We start from the raw sequence: 16359 nt of genomic DNA on the forward strand, positions 1-16359 counted from the left end.
ACATAATTAGCTATGTACAAAACATTAATATTGCCGGTGGCCCTCTACGGTCATGAGTCATGGACGTTAGGAGAAGCAGATCAGCGTATACTTGATGTATTTGAACGAAAAATTTTGCGGTCAATACTTGGCGGCAAGATGGAAAAATGGCGTAGACGCATGAACCACGAGTTTTACGAGGTGTATAAATATGATGACATTGTGAAGCTGTTCAGGCGACGGCGACTACTGTGGGCTGGACATGTAGCCCGAATGGCAGAAGTAAGGTCAGCGAAAATTGTGTTCAGCAGAGAACCTGGGCGAGGTCGTCGGCTTTGAGGTAGGTCACGCACTCATTGGGTGTGTGCGATCGAGGAAGAAGCACGCACAGCAGGTGTGTAGGGTGACTGCAGCCCAAACCGCAATCTCTAATACATACGGCTAGGATCTGCTCACATGGATTGTCGTTCATTAAAGTAAAGTAAAGTAAGCTGCATGATGGCCTCCTTTACTTCGCCGGGCTGGCATCTCTTCCCCGTTTGTTGTACCATCGAAATTGATTTCCCCACCGCCATGGTCCTCCACCTGGGTGCCATTTAGGTATTCATCGAAGTGCCGCTTCCACCTTTCCATCATCTCAGGATCGTTCGTCAAAATACTGCCATTGTTATCCCGTCACATTTTGGCTCGCGGCACAAAGCCTTTGCGGGATCCGTTCAGCTTCTGGTAGAGCTGTATCTTCTTCTATTTGTGTCTTTCCATGTTCCGACGTTGGCTCTGCGTATCATGTCCGTCTGCGCAGCGTTCTCCTCATCCATCACCCTCCTACATTCGTTTCCAATCCCAATCGTTCCGCTGATTCCGTGCCACATGCCTCTCCGCTACACTACTAATGGCTGTTTCGATGATGTTCCAACAATCCTCGAAAGGGGCTTCGTCCAGTTTACCCTCTTCCGGCAGCGCAGCTTCGAGAGGTTTGGATGCATCTTAACCATCTCTAGGTAGTAGTCCGAGTCAACGTACGTTAACGCTTCGATAGGATTTGACGTCGATAATATCGGAGAAGTACCGACAGTCGATCAAAACGTGGTCGATCTGTGATTCTGTCTGATTTGATGATCCCCAGATGTATATGTGTAGGAATCAGTGCTGGAAGAAGGTACTACGTACGGCCCCGTTCTTGGAAGTGGCAAAGACAATAAGTCTTAGGCCCATGTAGTTTATCGATGGTGGTACAATTGTTTCTGAAAATTTGAAAATTACCTTTTTACGGTATTTGACTTTCTAGTAAAATTTACTCTGTCCAACCACTTTAATATAAAGTTGTCAAACGTCCTGGGACAAAATTTTAGGCTGTACCATTGAGATCTAGGAGAATAAGCAAACCGCAACTGAAGTCCATCAGCTTAAAAATTGTGTTTTAATTTCAAATTATGAGGGGTTTATTCTTCAATCATAATATCAGCATATTATTTGGAGACGTGATCAAATGTGTATTTATTTTTATTAACACAGCATTATTTCCACTCATTATTGTTGTTGATATCATTGTTTCACTTATGATTCTCCGACAAGTTACCTGTCAGATTAAAATTCTTTTTTTTTTCCTTTTCAGTGTTATTGCCAACTTTTCTTCACACCGTAACATTCAGCTGAACCTCGCTAATTAAGTGTCATTTAGTGGTTAAGATCGGTTCATTATAAAAAGCTGCGTAACTTATTTTCATTAAAACACTCCTGATTACAGTGCGTTTCTGCTACACAAACTGATGGCATAAAAAGTCAACTGAACTAAACTAGAATCTTGCAACCAATTTCACTATACATTGATTGCATGCAAAAAACGTTAAACAAAAATAGAGGTGTAAGTTAATACATCTGTTAAACGATTATCATGTTGATCGAAAGTCAAAATATAACAACGCAAACCCGCGCAATCCGGTCGCTCACTTGGCTAGCAAGCAAGGCATTATATCACACTTCCGCTCTTCCAGTCGGTGCGGACAGTACCGGGCATTTTCCGGATTCAGTACGTAGCGAGTGCGCTGCTGGACGGCGAAGTCGCCGCAGGTTTTGCTGCACGGTGACCACGCCGACCAGGCCGAGTACTCGCACTCGATCGGTTCGGGTGAGTAGCGGGTGCTGGGACCCCACGATGGGTTCGTATCGTGCCGGGAGGAATCGCAATGTACAAAGCAACGTTCCACTTTGCGCAGCTTGCGCGGGCACCGTTTGCCACCGTTGATGGGCTGAGACTGTAAGGCAAAAAGATTAAAGTAATGGATTTGTTTAAATGTAATTCAAAAGTCACTCACTAAAATGGTTCGACTCTTCACACGACTTCCTTCGCCGCAAGTAGCATTGCAAGGCCCCAGCTTCCAGTGAGAGGTTTTACAATCTTGCTTAAAGTCCGGATCCGAATTGGTGCTGATCTGGTCACGAATAGGTATATTGGTAAACTTACGATCTGAAACAGTTAGTTAAATTTATTAAACTCTATGCTTAACTAGTGAATTGCAAACAAAAATACCTTTACTGCAAGTATCCAGACAATCCTCCCGAGACATAAAGTTGTTATTATTGCCATTGCATCCGGTAAAGATAAGTATCGCACAGTCATTCTTCTCACTGTCAAAGTACCAACGAGGCTGCGAATCACGACAGTTACCCGGTTTCGGCTCCAAGTAGCACAATTCTTTTAAAAAAAATGTCAAATGAAATTTTCTAACTTTCAACTTCTAAATGCAATCAAATATTTCTTTACCTGGAACACCATACAAGCCATCGCAGGGTGGAAGATCATGACCACAAATGACCTCCTCGACCGTGTCTACTCCGAAGCACGGATCGTTCGGATCGGTAATTTGCATGCTATTATCAGCCTCATCCTCTTCCTCCTCCTCTTCGTCTTCATCGTCAGCAACGGGACGTCGTTTCGTTAAATAGTAATTTACAAATCGTTTGTGATGCAGTCTTGTATTCAGCGACTGTCGGATCGGCATTCTCGTTCGCATCATTCTACCGAGACCGCACGTTACACTGCAAGGTCCCCATTCTGACCACTGTGTCATCTTGCATTTGGGATTAATCTGTAAAAAAACGAAAAAAAAAACTCTTAACCTTGATCAATTATACAAGAACTCACTCCTTACGTCAGCACTAATCACCGGCTGAGAAATATCCCCGGCGCACTCCTTACTGCAAGGTGTAGTTTGCTGCAGTACCGGAGGATTCGGCAGTCGTTCGCACTTTTTGCGAGCTCCTTTTTTCTTGTACTTCCGCGATCGAGTTTTGTTACCTTTTCCGCAAGGAGTACTACACTCGCTCCATGGACCCCACTCGGTAACTTCGCATTCCGAGTCACTCGGGTAGTTATCATCCACCTGCTGACTGGCTGGATAGTCACAGTCCCGTTTATTTCCAACGCAAGGTCGTCGATCGGAAAGCTTCTTCTTGCAGTTGGCCAGCTTCGCTGTGATTGGATTTTTGTAAAATCGACGTCGAATCTGTTTGCCCTTACTACAACGCGAACTGCAGTCGGTCCAATCACCCCATGGTTCCGTTTCACAAGCTTGTTTGCTTTCATTTTCCTCCTCCTCAGTGTCGGTATCGCAGTTCTTTTCGTACAATCTCTGTCTGGAGAGATAGATTCTGGCCAACGGTTTCATCTCTGCCCCTGTGGGATCGTAGAATGGCGATCGAGGATCGTTCGGGTAGTTCGCCTTTATCCTTCGAATCACATCCGGTGGATTGGTCGGTTGATCCGGCGAAATGTAAGTGGGTCCGCTGTCCGTCCCAGCATCCCACGGGTAGAGATTGAGAATCTTATTCTCAATCCAGGTACAGTTCGATAGACACAGTTCCAACCCAGAAACTCCAACGATCCAATCGGGTGATGGATCAAGCATTGACACTATCGAAACCAGATGGTGAATAGAATCTACCCGAAACACTGCAAAGGTTTTTCCTGTTACGTTTGGATATGATATACCACGGGCTTTGATGATGGTGCGGATTTTGTCACTCTGAGAAAACAACAAAGTTTATTGAATAACAAGAAACGCCTATTTAAAGTCCTAACCTCATTTTTCAGCTCGCTTTCCAACGTCCGTGTAGATCCATGTTCGGCAACCTGCTTCAGACCATCGCTCGCGACCTGACCGTACTCCCAAAAGCGATAGTCGACCGTGTGCGAAGCACCGATAACATCACTGAACCTCGTTAGCCATCCATTAGAGGGAAAATCCTTCGGATGCGTATGTCTAGACCACAATCCCTCAAAGGTTAGTTCATATTTTGCTTCATCGCAAGCGCAGCATTCCTTCAGAACGGCCGGTTGCGTGTCCACCGAATCGGCTTCATCTTCGCAGAGCACCTTACTCAACGGCCCATCGTCCATGTACCAGACATCCCGATGTTCGACCACAGTCGCCCGAATCGCTATGCAACCGCTCTTCGCCGGAGGAGCAATCCAGTTCACCTGGATCTCACTCTTCGGAATCGAGCTGGTCTGGGTGACGGCATTCGGACAACGCTCACTGAACTTAGTCTGTGCGTCTCCAAGTAGGTGGAACGTTCCCACCGTGTGCAGATCGCCGTTGATGGGCTGATCCGGCCGAATCAGCGACAGTTCCTTTTCGGCTGCCAGGAAAAATCCGGAGAATTTGTGCGGAACCTGCATCGAGCGGATCCCAACGAGGCTTACTGGAAGGTTAAATTATTAAAAATAAAAATAATTATTTGGCATGAATTATTCTATTGAAAGCATGTTTTAAGTTTCCAGTTCTTTCGAAGTATTGTAAAATGTTGCTTTAGAGCCAGTGCTAGATATAAGAAAAGATAAAGGAAGGAAATCTAATTCCAAATTAAGCTCAAAAGCGTTTCTAAAGGTTAGAAACATAAAGATGAAACAGATCTCGAAATAATGATGAACACTTTAAAACCAGAATCCTAAACTAGAGTGGTCCAGAATCCGAAAATAGAGTTCATTCTATAGCAGCGCCTCTAGTTGTTAACTTTCGAAAATATTGACCACTGGCGTTCCAGGGTGCGGCACACTGGAGCGCGTGCCCCACCTTATATTTAAAATCTGTATACATATAAAAACCTTATCTGCAACCAAAACCAGGCCTCTGATAGGGTGCCATAGCTTCATGGTAAGAATCGCCCACATTAAGCAAAGACTCAAACCAATTATACCAGCTTGCATTCAAGACGAGCAAAAGTATAATATAAAACAAAATAATTTCTGTAATCCAGAATTTCGCAGTTTGTTATTTAATCTACCGCTTTTTTTGGTGATAAGTAAATAATTAGTGTAAAATATTTTCGTTTTCTTCCTTTTCTGTATCGTTTTTTGTTCTGGTTTTTGCGCTCACTTTTCATTTTTTTCCTTCCGTTTTTCCTCTCTTTCTATCGTTTATCCTTTTTCCTGTCCCATATTTCCTGCTACATTGTTTCAAGTCCAATTTTAAGTCCAGTTATAAAATGAATCTCAAGTTTAATTTCATGCCTAATTTGAGCCTAATTACAAGTCCAAATTCAATTCCAATTTCTTGCCTAATTTCAACACTGATTTTAAGCCCAATATAAAGTCTAGTTTCAAATAAAATTCCAAATACAATTCCAAGTGCAGTTTGAAATTTCCAAAAATTCATATCTCTTCAATCAAACAACGTAGAAAAAACAGTTTCTTATGCAAATGTAAGTAAATTTTCTTTGCGTTGCTCTCTAAAGAAAAGATAAAAACTGGATAATCGAAAGAAAAAACTCGACAGAAAGGGAGGAAAAACGTAGCATGAAAAAAAGTGGAAAAAAGTAAGTGGGAGAAAAAAGAGGGAAGAATATGCTAAAAAGAGGATACTGGACAGAAAAAAGGGAAGAAAAGTGAGAGAGTATAAAGAAAAATGATGAAGGAAACGATGAAAATAAGAAGAAAATGGACACAACAGGAGAAAAAACGGAATAAAACTGAATAAAAAAGAAGAAAAAGAAAAATAACGGGAGCAGGAGAAACGAGAACAGAAATAAAGAAAATTGATAAAAAATATAAACGGAATACAAAAGAGAACAGAAAAGAAAAACAAGACATGATAAAAAAGGATGATATAATAAAGGGAATAACGAAGCAGAAGACAAAGAAAAAATAGAAATGGAATTTAAAAAGGAAAAAAGACTGAATTAGAGAGAATAAAAAAGGGGAAAAAACGAATGTAAAATTGATGGAAAAATAAGAGAAAGAGGAAACAGCGGACAGAAAAAAGGAAAGACAAGAGAAAAAGGAGGAAAATAAACAGATGAAAAGACGGTAAAAAAGAAGAAAAAAATGTAACAGAAAAGTTGGGAAAACGGGAGTGGAAAAAAGAGATAATGAAATTAAGTGAAATCAAAAGAAAAAACTACAAGGTATACAGCCCTAAGGGTTGTACGAAAGGGTGGCGTAGGACTATATCAAATCATTAGATCAAAGACTAATGTAAACTGAATTTCTAGCGTATGTATGTTTATAAAAATCTGTGAGTGCCATTGTTTAAGTGAATGTTTAAAAGAGAAGAGCGAAATATTCAGATTTAATCTTTGCTAGCGGCGTTAGCGGCGTCGATTCACTGTATCTTCCTCCGAGAAGGTTTTACTAGTTTACTTTCACAGTTTACCGCTTGTAATCAGGGACCGAAACGGTTACATTTTTCCTATACATTTACCAGTATGCAGTGCCATGTAAGAATCTCAGCCAATACCGTCGCGTCGTATTGATTCTGTATCGAGAGAGCCTATCTCTTGATGTGTTGAAACTAGCTGAAATACGTACATGATAACAAGCAAACATTCTTATTTCACTGTGACCAGTCGAGAAAAATGTCACAGTATAGAAGTGACAGGCATTCGCCGCTTTTTGCTTACAGTTCTAGCTGGAATAGTATGGGCAAGCGATAGAGAACAAGGTGTAATTTTTTATGCGTTTTCCACCTGAAATTTATGTAATGAAAATTGTTGAATTTTTGCACGATTTTGTGGTTGATCATAACTTTAAAGATATTATAAGAATAGATGCAGTAGATTTCGTTTTCAATTTTGGAAACGTTCTTTGAATCCGCATTATTTGGGGAAAAGTTGTAGGCATACGAATGAAGCAGCAAACGAGAACCCAAAAACTAGCACACCTTTTGTCATGCATGGTGCTAGCATGTTGAAGCGTGTCTCTGCCGCTCCGAAGTGTGTGCGACACGACGAGCAAGCGATGTTATCACTATTCTGGTATTTCTTCTCGGTACGTGTGTACTAGAAATCTGCCGCATGACTGGTCGCAAGAAATAATGTCAAATGTCTTCAGATTTTAGTCACAACCAGTACATTTTACGCCCTGCTTGTAACATAGCATATTGTCCTTATCCTCCTACCACAGGGGTGAGGGGTCTCAAATCATCATAAAACAAATTCACGCCTCCAAAAACCCCCGCATGCCAAATTTGGTTCCATTTGCTTGTTTAGTTCTAGAGTTTGTGAAGAAATTTTTAATTCATTTGTATGGAAGCCCCCTTCTTAGAAAGGAAAGGGGTCTCAGTACACCATAGCAAAAATTATTACCTCCAAAAACCCTCACATACCAGATTTGGTCCCTTTTGCTTGATTAGTTCTCGAGTTATGAGGAAATTTGTATTTCGTTTGTATGGGAGCCCTCCCTCTTAAAGAGGGAAGGGGTCTCAATTCATCATAGAAAAAAATCTTGCCTTCTGAAACCCCCACATGCCAAATTCGGTTCCATTTGCTTGATTAGTTCTCGAGTTTTGAAGAAATTTGGGTTCCATTTATATAGGAGCCCCACCTCTTATGCCTTCCCTGAAATTGCTCTCTTACCCCCTCCATAAATTGCTGGTCTTTTTATCTATCCAACGACATATAAATTGTTCAGTTCCGTTCAGTAGTTTAATAGTTATTACCATTTGAAATCTTTCATCCAAACGTTACACTTCTATTTTCGTTTTCACTAAGTGGTATCCAGTCCCAGTATAGTAAACAAAGACGTAGTCCTACGTCAAAAGAAAAAGAATAAAGAGAGAGAAAAATAACCCGACTGAGGAAACCAGGAAAACAGGAAGTTTTTTGAGCGTTTTAGTGAGTCGAAAACAGACACTAATGAAGGCTGCGAAATACGTATCTTCTTTAATTTTAGGTTACTACAAGCTCACTATCTTCAGGCTTGGTTGAAAATTTTCGGTGTATTGATGAAAGTCAATAATTATAACAAGCCAGAAGGTGGAACGAAAACCGACCTACTGGTGAAGGCTAACAATAATTACTATGTGACTGTGGCGTAAATAGTATAAAAATGCGTCAGACGATAGCTGAAGAGTAAGTAGGCTGAAACGTTACGCAAAAGAATCTTCAGTTTCATTAATTCATTAATTAAATTTTCAACCAAGCCTGAAGATTGAAATACGTATCTAACGTAAATATATAAAAATGAAATGCTGTTCGTGTGTCCGGTATAGACTCGCAAACCGCTCGACGGATTATGATGAAACTTGGCATACAAGTGGCGTATGATGTGAGGAATGTTGTTAGCATAGTTTGAGACCCCTCCCCCTTCTAGAAGGGGGGACCGCCATAAAAATGAAACACAAATTTCTTCATAACTCGAGTACTAATCAAGCAAATGGAAACAAATTTGGCATCTGAAGGTTTTTGGAGGCAGACATTTTTTCTAAGGTAGATTGAGACCTTTCTGTCCTTTAAGAGGGGGGGGGCTCTCAAACAAATAAAGCAAAAATTTCCTCATAACTCGACTATATATCAAGCAAATGGAACCAAATTTGGCATTTAGGGGTTTCTAGAGACAAGATTTTTTTATATGAAGGTTTGAGACCCCTCCCAACTCTAAAAAGGGGGGCTCCCATACAAATAAAAAACAAATTTCTGCATAACTCGAGTACTAATCAAGCAAATGGAACCAAATTTGGCATCTGAAAGTTTTTGGAGGCAGAAATTTTTTCTCTGGTGGATTGAGACCCCTCCTTCGTCTAAAAGGGGGGGTCCCATACAAATAAAACACAAATTTACTCATACCCCGACTTTTAATCAAGAAAATGAAACCAAATTTGGCATGTGGGAGTTACTGCAAGCAGATTTTTTTTTCTATGGTGCACTGAGATCCCTCTCTCATCTGGAAGAAGCGGCTCCTATATAAATGAAATTTCTGCAAATTTCTGCATAACTAGAGAACTAATCAAGCAAATGGCAAAAAATGTGGCATGTGAGGGTTAGTGGAGGCAAGTTTTTTTTATGGTAGATTGTGGGGCCCTCATACAAATTAAACAGAATTTTTTTACTAATTCAAAAAGTAATCGAACTGGAGAAATTTTAGATTCTATCATAAAACTTTAGTAAATAACAATACCACCAAAAACTACCTATAGTAACACTGCGAGTGTTGCCGTCCATACTCAAATATAAAATAAATTTGGAACAAAATTGTTAATAATAAATCGATGAAGCCTAGATACCTATTGAGTCAAATTAAATAAAAGTAAGAACATACAATGCTTATTTTAAAAACAAAATTAAAGAGAAAATACATTGTTGAAATAAAAAGATAAAGAAAAATAATGTAGAGATTTCTCTAAGTCTATGGTTTTTGACCAGTTTACTGAATTCAAACGAACTGCACTGATATTTTATTGCGATTTTGCCACCATACACAACCCACAACCCAAATTGTCACGTGAGATTAAAAATTTGCGGTATGATTTTGCAATATCTGGTTAGTTTAGGTTTGTCAAAAAGAAAGCTCTTGGCTGCAAGATTACAATTAAGTAATCTTCAGCATTATGCATCTACCTCCTTTTTAGAATGACGTTGCAATGCGCGCCGGGTCATCTAGTCGTAAATAAAATTAAGAGTGGAATTTAACTGTGAAAAAGTCTTCTTTAGTTTCAATTAGAAGAAAACGGGGTCAAACGAGATACAAAAAGAGAAAGATGGGACAAAGAACGGGAAAATAGAACAGAAGAAAAACAGTAATTTTCCATATAAAATTCCAAATAAAAAGGTAAAACGGAAAATCAGGAAAAACAAGAGAGATAAAAATGAAAAACCAGACAACAAAGGGAAAAAGGGAAACAAATAAACGTGACGAAAACGAAGGGAAAACAAGGCATCTAAAAGAGGAAAAAGGGACCGCAATGAAAACGCAAAAGGATAAACTAAAGAAAAAGAAAAAAACGGAAGGTTAAAGAAGGAAAGAAAAGTGCGAGCAAAAAACAAAAAATAAACGATACAGAAAGGAAGAAAAAACAATACAGAACAGAAGAAAAAACGGAACAGAAAAGTGCCGAAACGTGTGAGAGAATGGAACGAAAAATGCTTATCCTAATTTCTAGTTAAACTTCGTATTTAATTTCGGAGCCATGTCAAATTTCAAGTCTAATTTATTCCCAATTTTGTATCAGATTTAAACTCTGATTTCAAGTCCAATTTCTAGTATAAATTGAATAACAATTCCAGCGCTAATTTCAAATGCAGTCCCAAGTCTAATCTCAAGTCCAATTAGAATTCAATTTACGTCAAATTTCAATTCCATCATTAACTTCAACTTCAATTTAAGTTCAAATTCAATTCCAGTTCCAAGTAAAATTTTAAATCCAATTTCAAATAAAAATTTTAAACTCTGTCTTAAGTCCGATTTCATGTCTAATTCAAAGTAAAACTTTCAGTCCAAATTACTCTCAATATAAGTCCAATTTCAAATCCTATTCTAGTCCAATTTCCAGGTTGAGTTTAATTTGAAGTAAAGCTACAAACTCAAATTAGTCCAAGTTCAAGTCTTTTTTGATGCCCTATGTCAAGTTTAATTTCAGCATTAATTTTTAGTCCAGTTTCACGTCTGATTTCTAGTCTAATTTCAACTTTTATGTCAAATCCAACTGCACCCAAGGGTCCGGAAAGTAGTTTGTAGCCTGGAAAAGCGGCCGGTATTTATGATAAGTAATGATAGATTTGCTAGATTCGCCATCCCACGATCACTCGATTTTCCAGGCCAAAACGTCCTAGCTGGCATTTTTTACATGTACACTGAAGTCGCTTTTTACGCGGTTCGTTTTTTACGCGACTATTTTTACGAGAATTTCGGAATTTACGCGATTTTTTATCCGTACTATTTTAGAGGCGATATACGTGATAGGAAATAATTATACGCGTTTCATCTATATAAGTATTTATATAGTATAATATCCGATTAAGCGCAATTAAGCTCGACTTGTTCCGTACTGCTATACAATTCTGTACTGAAAATCGTATGTGTGTTAGTTATTATCATTATACGATTTAATATCAACCTCAGCGCACTTTATTAAATTTTACTTACAATTCCGGAGTTGTTAAGAGTGATTACGATAATTTTCGTACATCGATGTACGATTTGGTACAAGCTAAAGTTCTTTTGAAAAGTCGGGTGTCCCACCTTTTGTTTATTGCTAGACACGCTAGTAGTGTTGACAGCAGTTTATTTTGATAGCATTCGTATTTTAGTGCTGAAAGTTCCAATACGTGATAGTTTGGATTTCTAAACGATTGAGAACAATTGATCTTGCACACCCTCTTGATGGACTAAACTTTGAAAGGTCACAAAAAGGTGAAATGTAGAAAATCATCCCTAACTAAGCTTAAAATTGCTGAAAACGCTTCAGAACGCTAGAAAAAGTAACAAAAAACATAAGTAGACAATAGAAATGACTTTTAAAAAATATAAAAAGTCAAAAGGGCAGAAAATTCCAAATTACTCTTAGAATCGCATCTCAGAATCTGTCTTTTCTGCTCTTTTAAAGCGTTTCTACTTTAAAAGAGCAGACAAGACAAAAAGAGCAAATCATTTTGAATGAAATTTAAAATCATTTCAGTTTTCCAGATACATACTATTGAATTGTAGACGTGGACGGACATATCTATTTTTACTGCAAACATTAAATCAACATTCAGCGGGATGCTGGATACCGACAATGTTCGCAAATTCCCTAAAAAAAAAGCGAACCGAAACAGCTGCTACCCTCCTGCGTTCATTTTGGTAAGAGGATCATCTGTTTTTGTTGTCCCTTCCGGATTTTTGCGGCCAGCGGAAAACACAGGCATGTGTTTGCTCACTTTATAAATCGGAAGTGTAAATATTGGTTAGCAGTTTAGATTGTGTTTTATAGAATGTGTGCACAGGAATTGGGACGTTTGGATCAAAATAAATTTCGCAAGCTTAGCACAGCATATGCGCAAGAACTATTTTTGCGGGCATTTTCTTTTGTTGCGCTAACCTGTAAACTTTATTTATTTTAACTTTTTTTAAGTGCTATTTGTAACATTGGTACATGATTCAATTTTCAACACTGTTTATGAACGATGTTTTGACTGGTAATAATCAGTACCAGTAACTGCTAACATAGCTTTTCCATTCGATGAAACACAGAGCCTCAGCCGTATGCATGTTAGTGAATGTTTAACAGAAAGCTTTTCAATGTCGAAAAAATGTATTTTCAACTTTGTTCTGTCTGCGAAAAAAAACGGCATACAATTTACGTTCGGTTGGATGCGGCTGAAAGTTTGCTACGTAATCTCATTTCGGTAAACACAGCAAAACACATAGCAACGGAAGTTCAGAGTGGCCAAGATAGCAAAACATTATTTTGTTTCCATAGTACTAGCAAAGCAACCACTTCGCTGGTAACACTGACCGACAGTGGTGTGAACACCAAATAAGGCTCACTGGATGATGCGGATTTGTAGCACAAATGAACGTAAGGGTAAGCGGGGCAAGACCGCCCGCCTAAGCAAAACCACATGTATAAAAAAAAGTTGTAGCTCAATTTCTAATTTATCTGCTTTAAATGAACAATTGATCTATTACCTACATATAAAAAATAAAAACATAAATATCTGTAATGATTTTCTATTTTTTATTGCGATTTGGAAACACGTCCAAAAAATAGAGTATTTTTTCCAAGCGGGGTGAAACACGCCCACTAACGGGGTAAAACCGCCATAGCGTATAACTTTAACAATATTCAACCGATTTGAATGAAACTGGTGGCATTGGATTCATGAATTTATCTAATTTAAACAAATTGAATCAGTTTGCTATCAAACAATACATAGTTCCCCGAGATTCGCAAGTTCGAAAGAGTGTCCGGCAACCACTCGTATTGGAAGAATATCAGTAATATAGGTACCAACAGTCTTGAAATTGATACCGTGTAGTTTCCTTAGACAACAAGATGGATCGGGTTAGGCATCCTGGAGTCAATCTTTAAGGACTAGAGGGGATCTAAGATAAAATATAACAATATGGGTATTAAAGTTACTGGAATTGATCCGGCAGGTCATTTTTTGACCTTTCAAATTGTTCTGATTGATAAAGCAGATACATATTACTTTTCCATTGCTAAGATAATTTGCTATATTTTCATAAAAAATATGTTTATTCCATGTTATTGGTTCCAAGAGGGAGGAATTATTAAAAAAAGCTATATCCTAGAAAACAAGATAATGTCCATAGCGCCCGCAGAGAAAATTGGCGATTTAGATTTTTCTAAACAGTCCACCAGCTATAAACTAAGCACATTTAAATTGTTTTATGTAAATCTGAGATCCTTTGGTCCAAACTATGCAATTATTTTAAAAATCTCCTTACCGCACTAGCACTATACACGACGGTCTTGCGCCGTTCGTTGTGGGCGGTTTTACCCCCAAATGACCGATTTGCACATTTCACTATTTATTTCAACAAAACTGCATGAACAGTTACCTAATTTAGGTACTGTCGGATGAAGACAGGATCAGAGAAGCGATGTGGGTTGGATTTACTGAAAGTTTTAACGTTTTGAAGAAAATAAACCCTAAGTTCTGCGGGAACAAAGTTATAAAAAACGAAACGATTATAACGAAAAATCTATTTTTATTTATTTCTCCGATAGTTTATACGATATTGCTGTACAAGGTATTGTAAAATATTGCGTACGCATTCAGTAATATGACTGTCATCAACATTTAACACCAATTTGAGCAAGGCCCTGTAAAACCATGGTGGGCGGTTTTACCCCGGCGGGCGTTGTTACCCCGTTTACCCTTACATGGTTCAGTCGCTGGCAATGATCAGAAAGCTATTATGATAATGGTTATGCGTGGTATTTCACTTTGTTCCCCCGTATACGAGTTTCGTAGCTCCGGCCGAACGCATGGGATGGAAAATGGATTCAACTGATTCGATGGAGTCCACCAAACGGAGAACTGAGCTGGGTGGCATCTCCTCACTTTTCCTAAACGGGAATCTTTGACGGTACGTTTGTCTGTTCGAAACCACGGCATAGAATTGCAGATTCCACCCCATAGGCTCCAATAATGGAAATAAATTTAATGGAATCCATTCGGTTGTTAAAACGAACGAATTCGTAGCTTCGTTTATGCGGTACTTTCTATATTTCCAGTCTGAAAGTTCATTGTGAAAGGATAAATTATGAACATTATACGAGCTATGGAAATGTTGTTAACTTTGTGCTCAGATTCGTAACAATCAGAATAAGGGATGATAAATAACTGACACATTTGCAAACGAACTTTGTTTCCGTACATTTTCGACGGGTGCAAAAAGTTAGTGCATGAAGTATCTACCATAAATTTGTGTACGAAATGTTGTTTGTCGGGCATTTCTGTACAAAGCTGTGTAACGAACTTTCGATCTAAAACTATAATTTATGCAGCTAATTCGATAGCGGCCTTGTTACACTGCGTTATTTTTGCTTGACCAATGTGAGCTCGGGCAGCGATAACGAATCAACTGACCCACAGCCGAAAAAAAGTGGAGCACTAATAGATGCCTTTTCGCGCCTCCCGGAAGAAGATGCTTATCCATGACATTTCCAAATGAAACAATTGTTTTCGGCACCGTAGAATGATGGAACATTGGAAATGTGCCGAAATATGTATGCGCTATGTTCCTATGTATATTGTATATAGTTACTATATATATAGTTCGGCGGATAGAAAACCAGGCGAATTGGCATCCCTGATTTATGAAATTAAATTTGAAATTATGGTGAAATGTGCAGGTTTTTACGAAAAATAATCACTGGCGGGTGTTGAAAATGACTAGTTCTATGAAAATAAAGTGTGTTTTTTTAACATTACTCCTGCATTTTGTATTTTGAAAAGCGTTTGGCTCCGCTTTTGACGTTTATTTGGCTCCCGATTTTCTATCCGCCGAACTATATATATAGTAACTATAATATTGTATACCGATGACATACAAATCTATCAGCTTATTCAAAACTTGCAATGATTGCTCCAGAATTCAAGCTTTAAATAATTTGTTGGCTGATTGGTGCCGCCACAATTATATGACATTAAGCATCTCCAAATGCATTACCATGAGTTTTCACCGTAAAAAAACAGCCACAGTCGTCCGGAATCCTAGCGACGTGGCCGGCCCATCATAGTATACAGCACCGAAAAATCGGAAAATCTTCTACGGGTTGACCCAAATGAAGAACACTATTGACTCTTAGGCGCGGATTATTGAAAAATTAAAAAAACAGAAGCATTGTTCAATCAGAATTCTCGCTTTGCTGAAAAAGACTTTATCATAGTGATAATGTTTTACACGCTTACATTTCAGTCAATTCTCAATCGAATTCAAAAATATTTGCCCTAGTCGATCGGAAAATCTTCCACGCATAGACACCAATGAAGAGAACTTTTAATTTGGAGATGCGTACTATTGAAAAATTGGAAAAGAATGATGCGTTGGGTAACTAGTAATTCTCGCTTCGAGATTGGTTGAATAGTTTTTAATTATTTTCGAACCAGTCGTAGTACAATTCAGGAATCAGCTTGAAAGTTGATGGAAAATTTCATTTAATTCTACTATAACTAACTTACAGTATAATTAAATGGGATTTTCTCCGCAAAAATTCATTGAAAACGATAATTTTATTAAAATTAAATTGTTTTATGGTGAATAACCAATTGGTCGCATTAAAAAATAAAAATAAATTGTTTTATTGATATCTTTTACATCTTCATATAAGAATCTGTTCGTTCTTAAAAGAACGGTTTTCGGTAATTTATGAAACTGTTAGAAATTTAGTAACTTTTCTTATCGGGTTTCTTTGGCAACAGAACAGAACGGCTTGACTGTTCGGCAGTACACCACCTTTGGCAATAGTAACCCCATTCATCAATTGTTTACCGTTCCTGCCAGTACCAACACTTTAGTGGTTCAGTCCTATCACAAATGCTAAATAAACGGGTATAGCTTCAGTAACGACAGTAACGTAATTTCTCTTTGGCAGAACCGTGAACGACTCACTGGAAACAAGCGACACGAGCACATATTGAACGGGACTTTAA

General features: G+C 38.5%; 1 protein-coding gene across 2 annotated transcripts in view; it reads right to left on the reverse strand.

Moving 5' to 3' along the window:
• Positions 1-1495: 1495 nt before the first annotated feature.
• The window catches only part of LOC128733893 (spondin-1-like), a 66926-nt gene continuing 52062 nt past the window's right edge, over positions 1496-16359 (reverse strand). For both annotated transcript variants that reach the window (XM_053827746.1, XM_053827747.1), the window contains exons 4-9: positions 4061-4683; positions 3132-4004; positions 2744-3068; positions 2510-2674; positions 2295-2446; positions 1496-2234 (exon numbers count right to left, since the gene is read on the reverse strand). In XM_053827746.1, the coding sequence (XP_053683721.1) occupies positions 1926-2234; positions 2295-2446; positions 2510-2674; positions 2744-3068; positions 3132-4004; positions 4061-4683 (2447 nt within the window). In that variant the 3' untranslated portion in view covers positions 1496-1925. The remainder of the gene's footprint in view (positions 2235-2294; positions 2447-2509; positions 2675-2743; positions 3069-3131; positions 4005-4060; positions 4684-16359) is intronic.

This window comes from Sabethes cyaneus, chromosome 2, assembly GCF_943734655.1.
Source record: "Sabethes cyaneus chromosome 2, idSabCyanKW18_F2, whole genome shotgun sequence".
NCBI lineage: Eukaryota > Metazoa > Arthropoda > Insecta > Diptera > Culicidae > Sabethes > Sabethes cyaneus.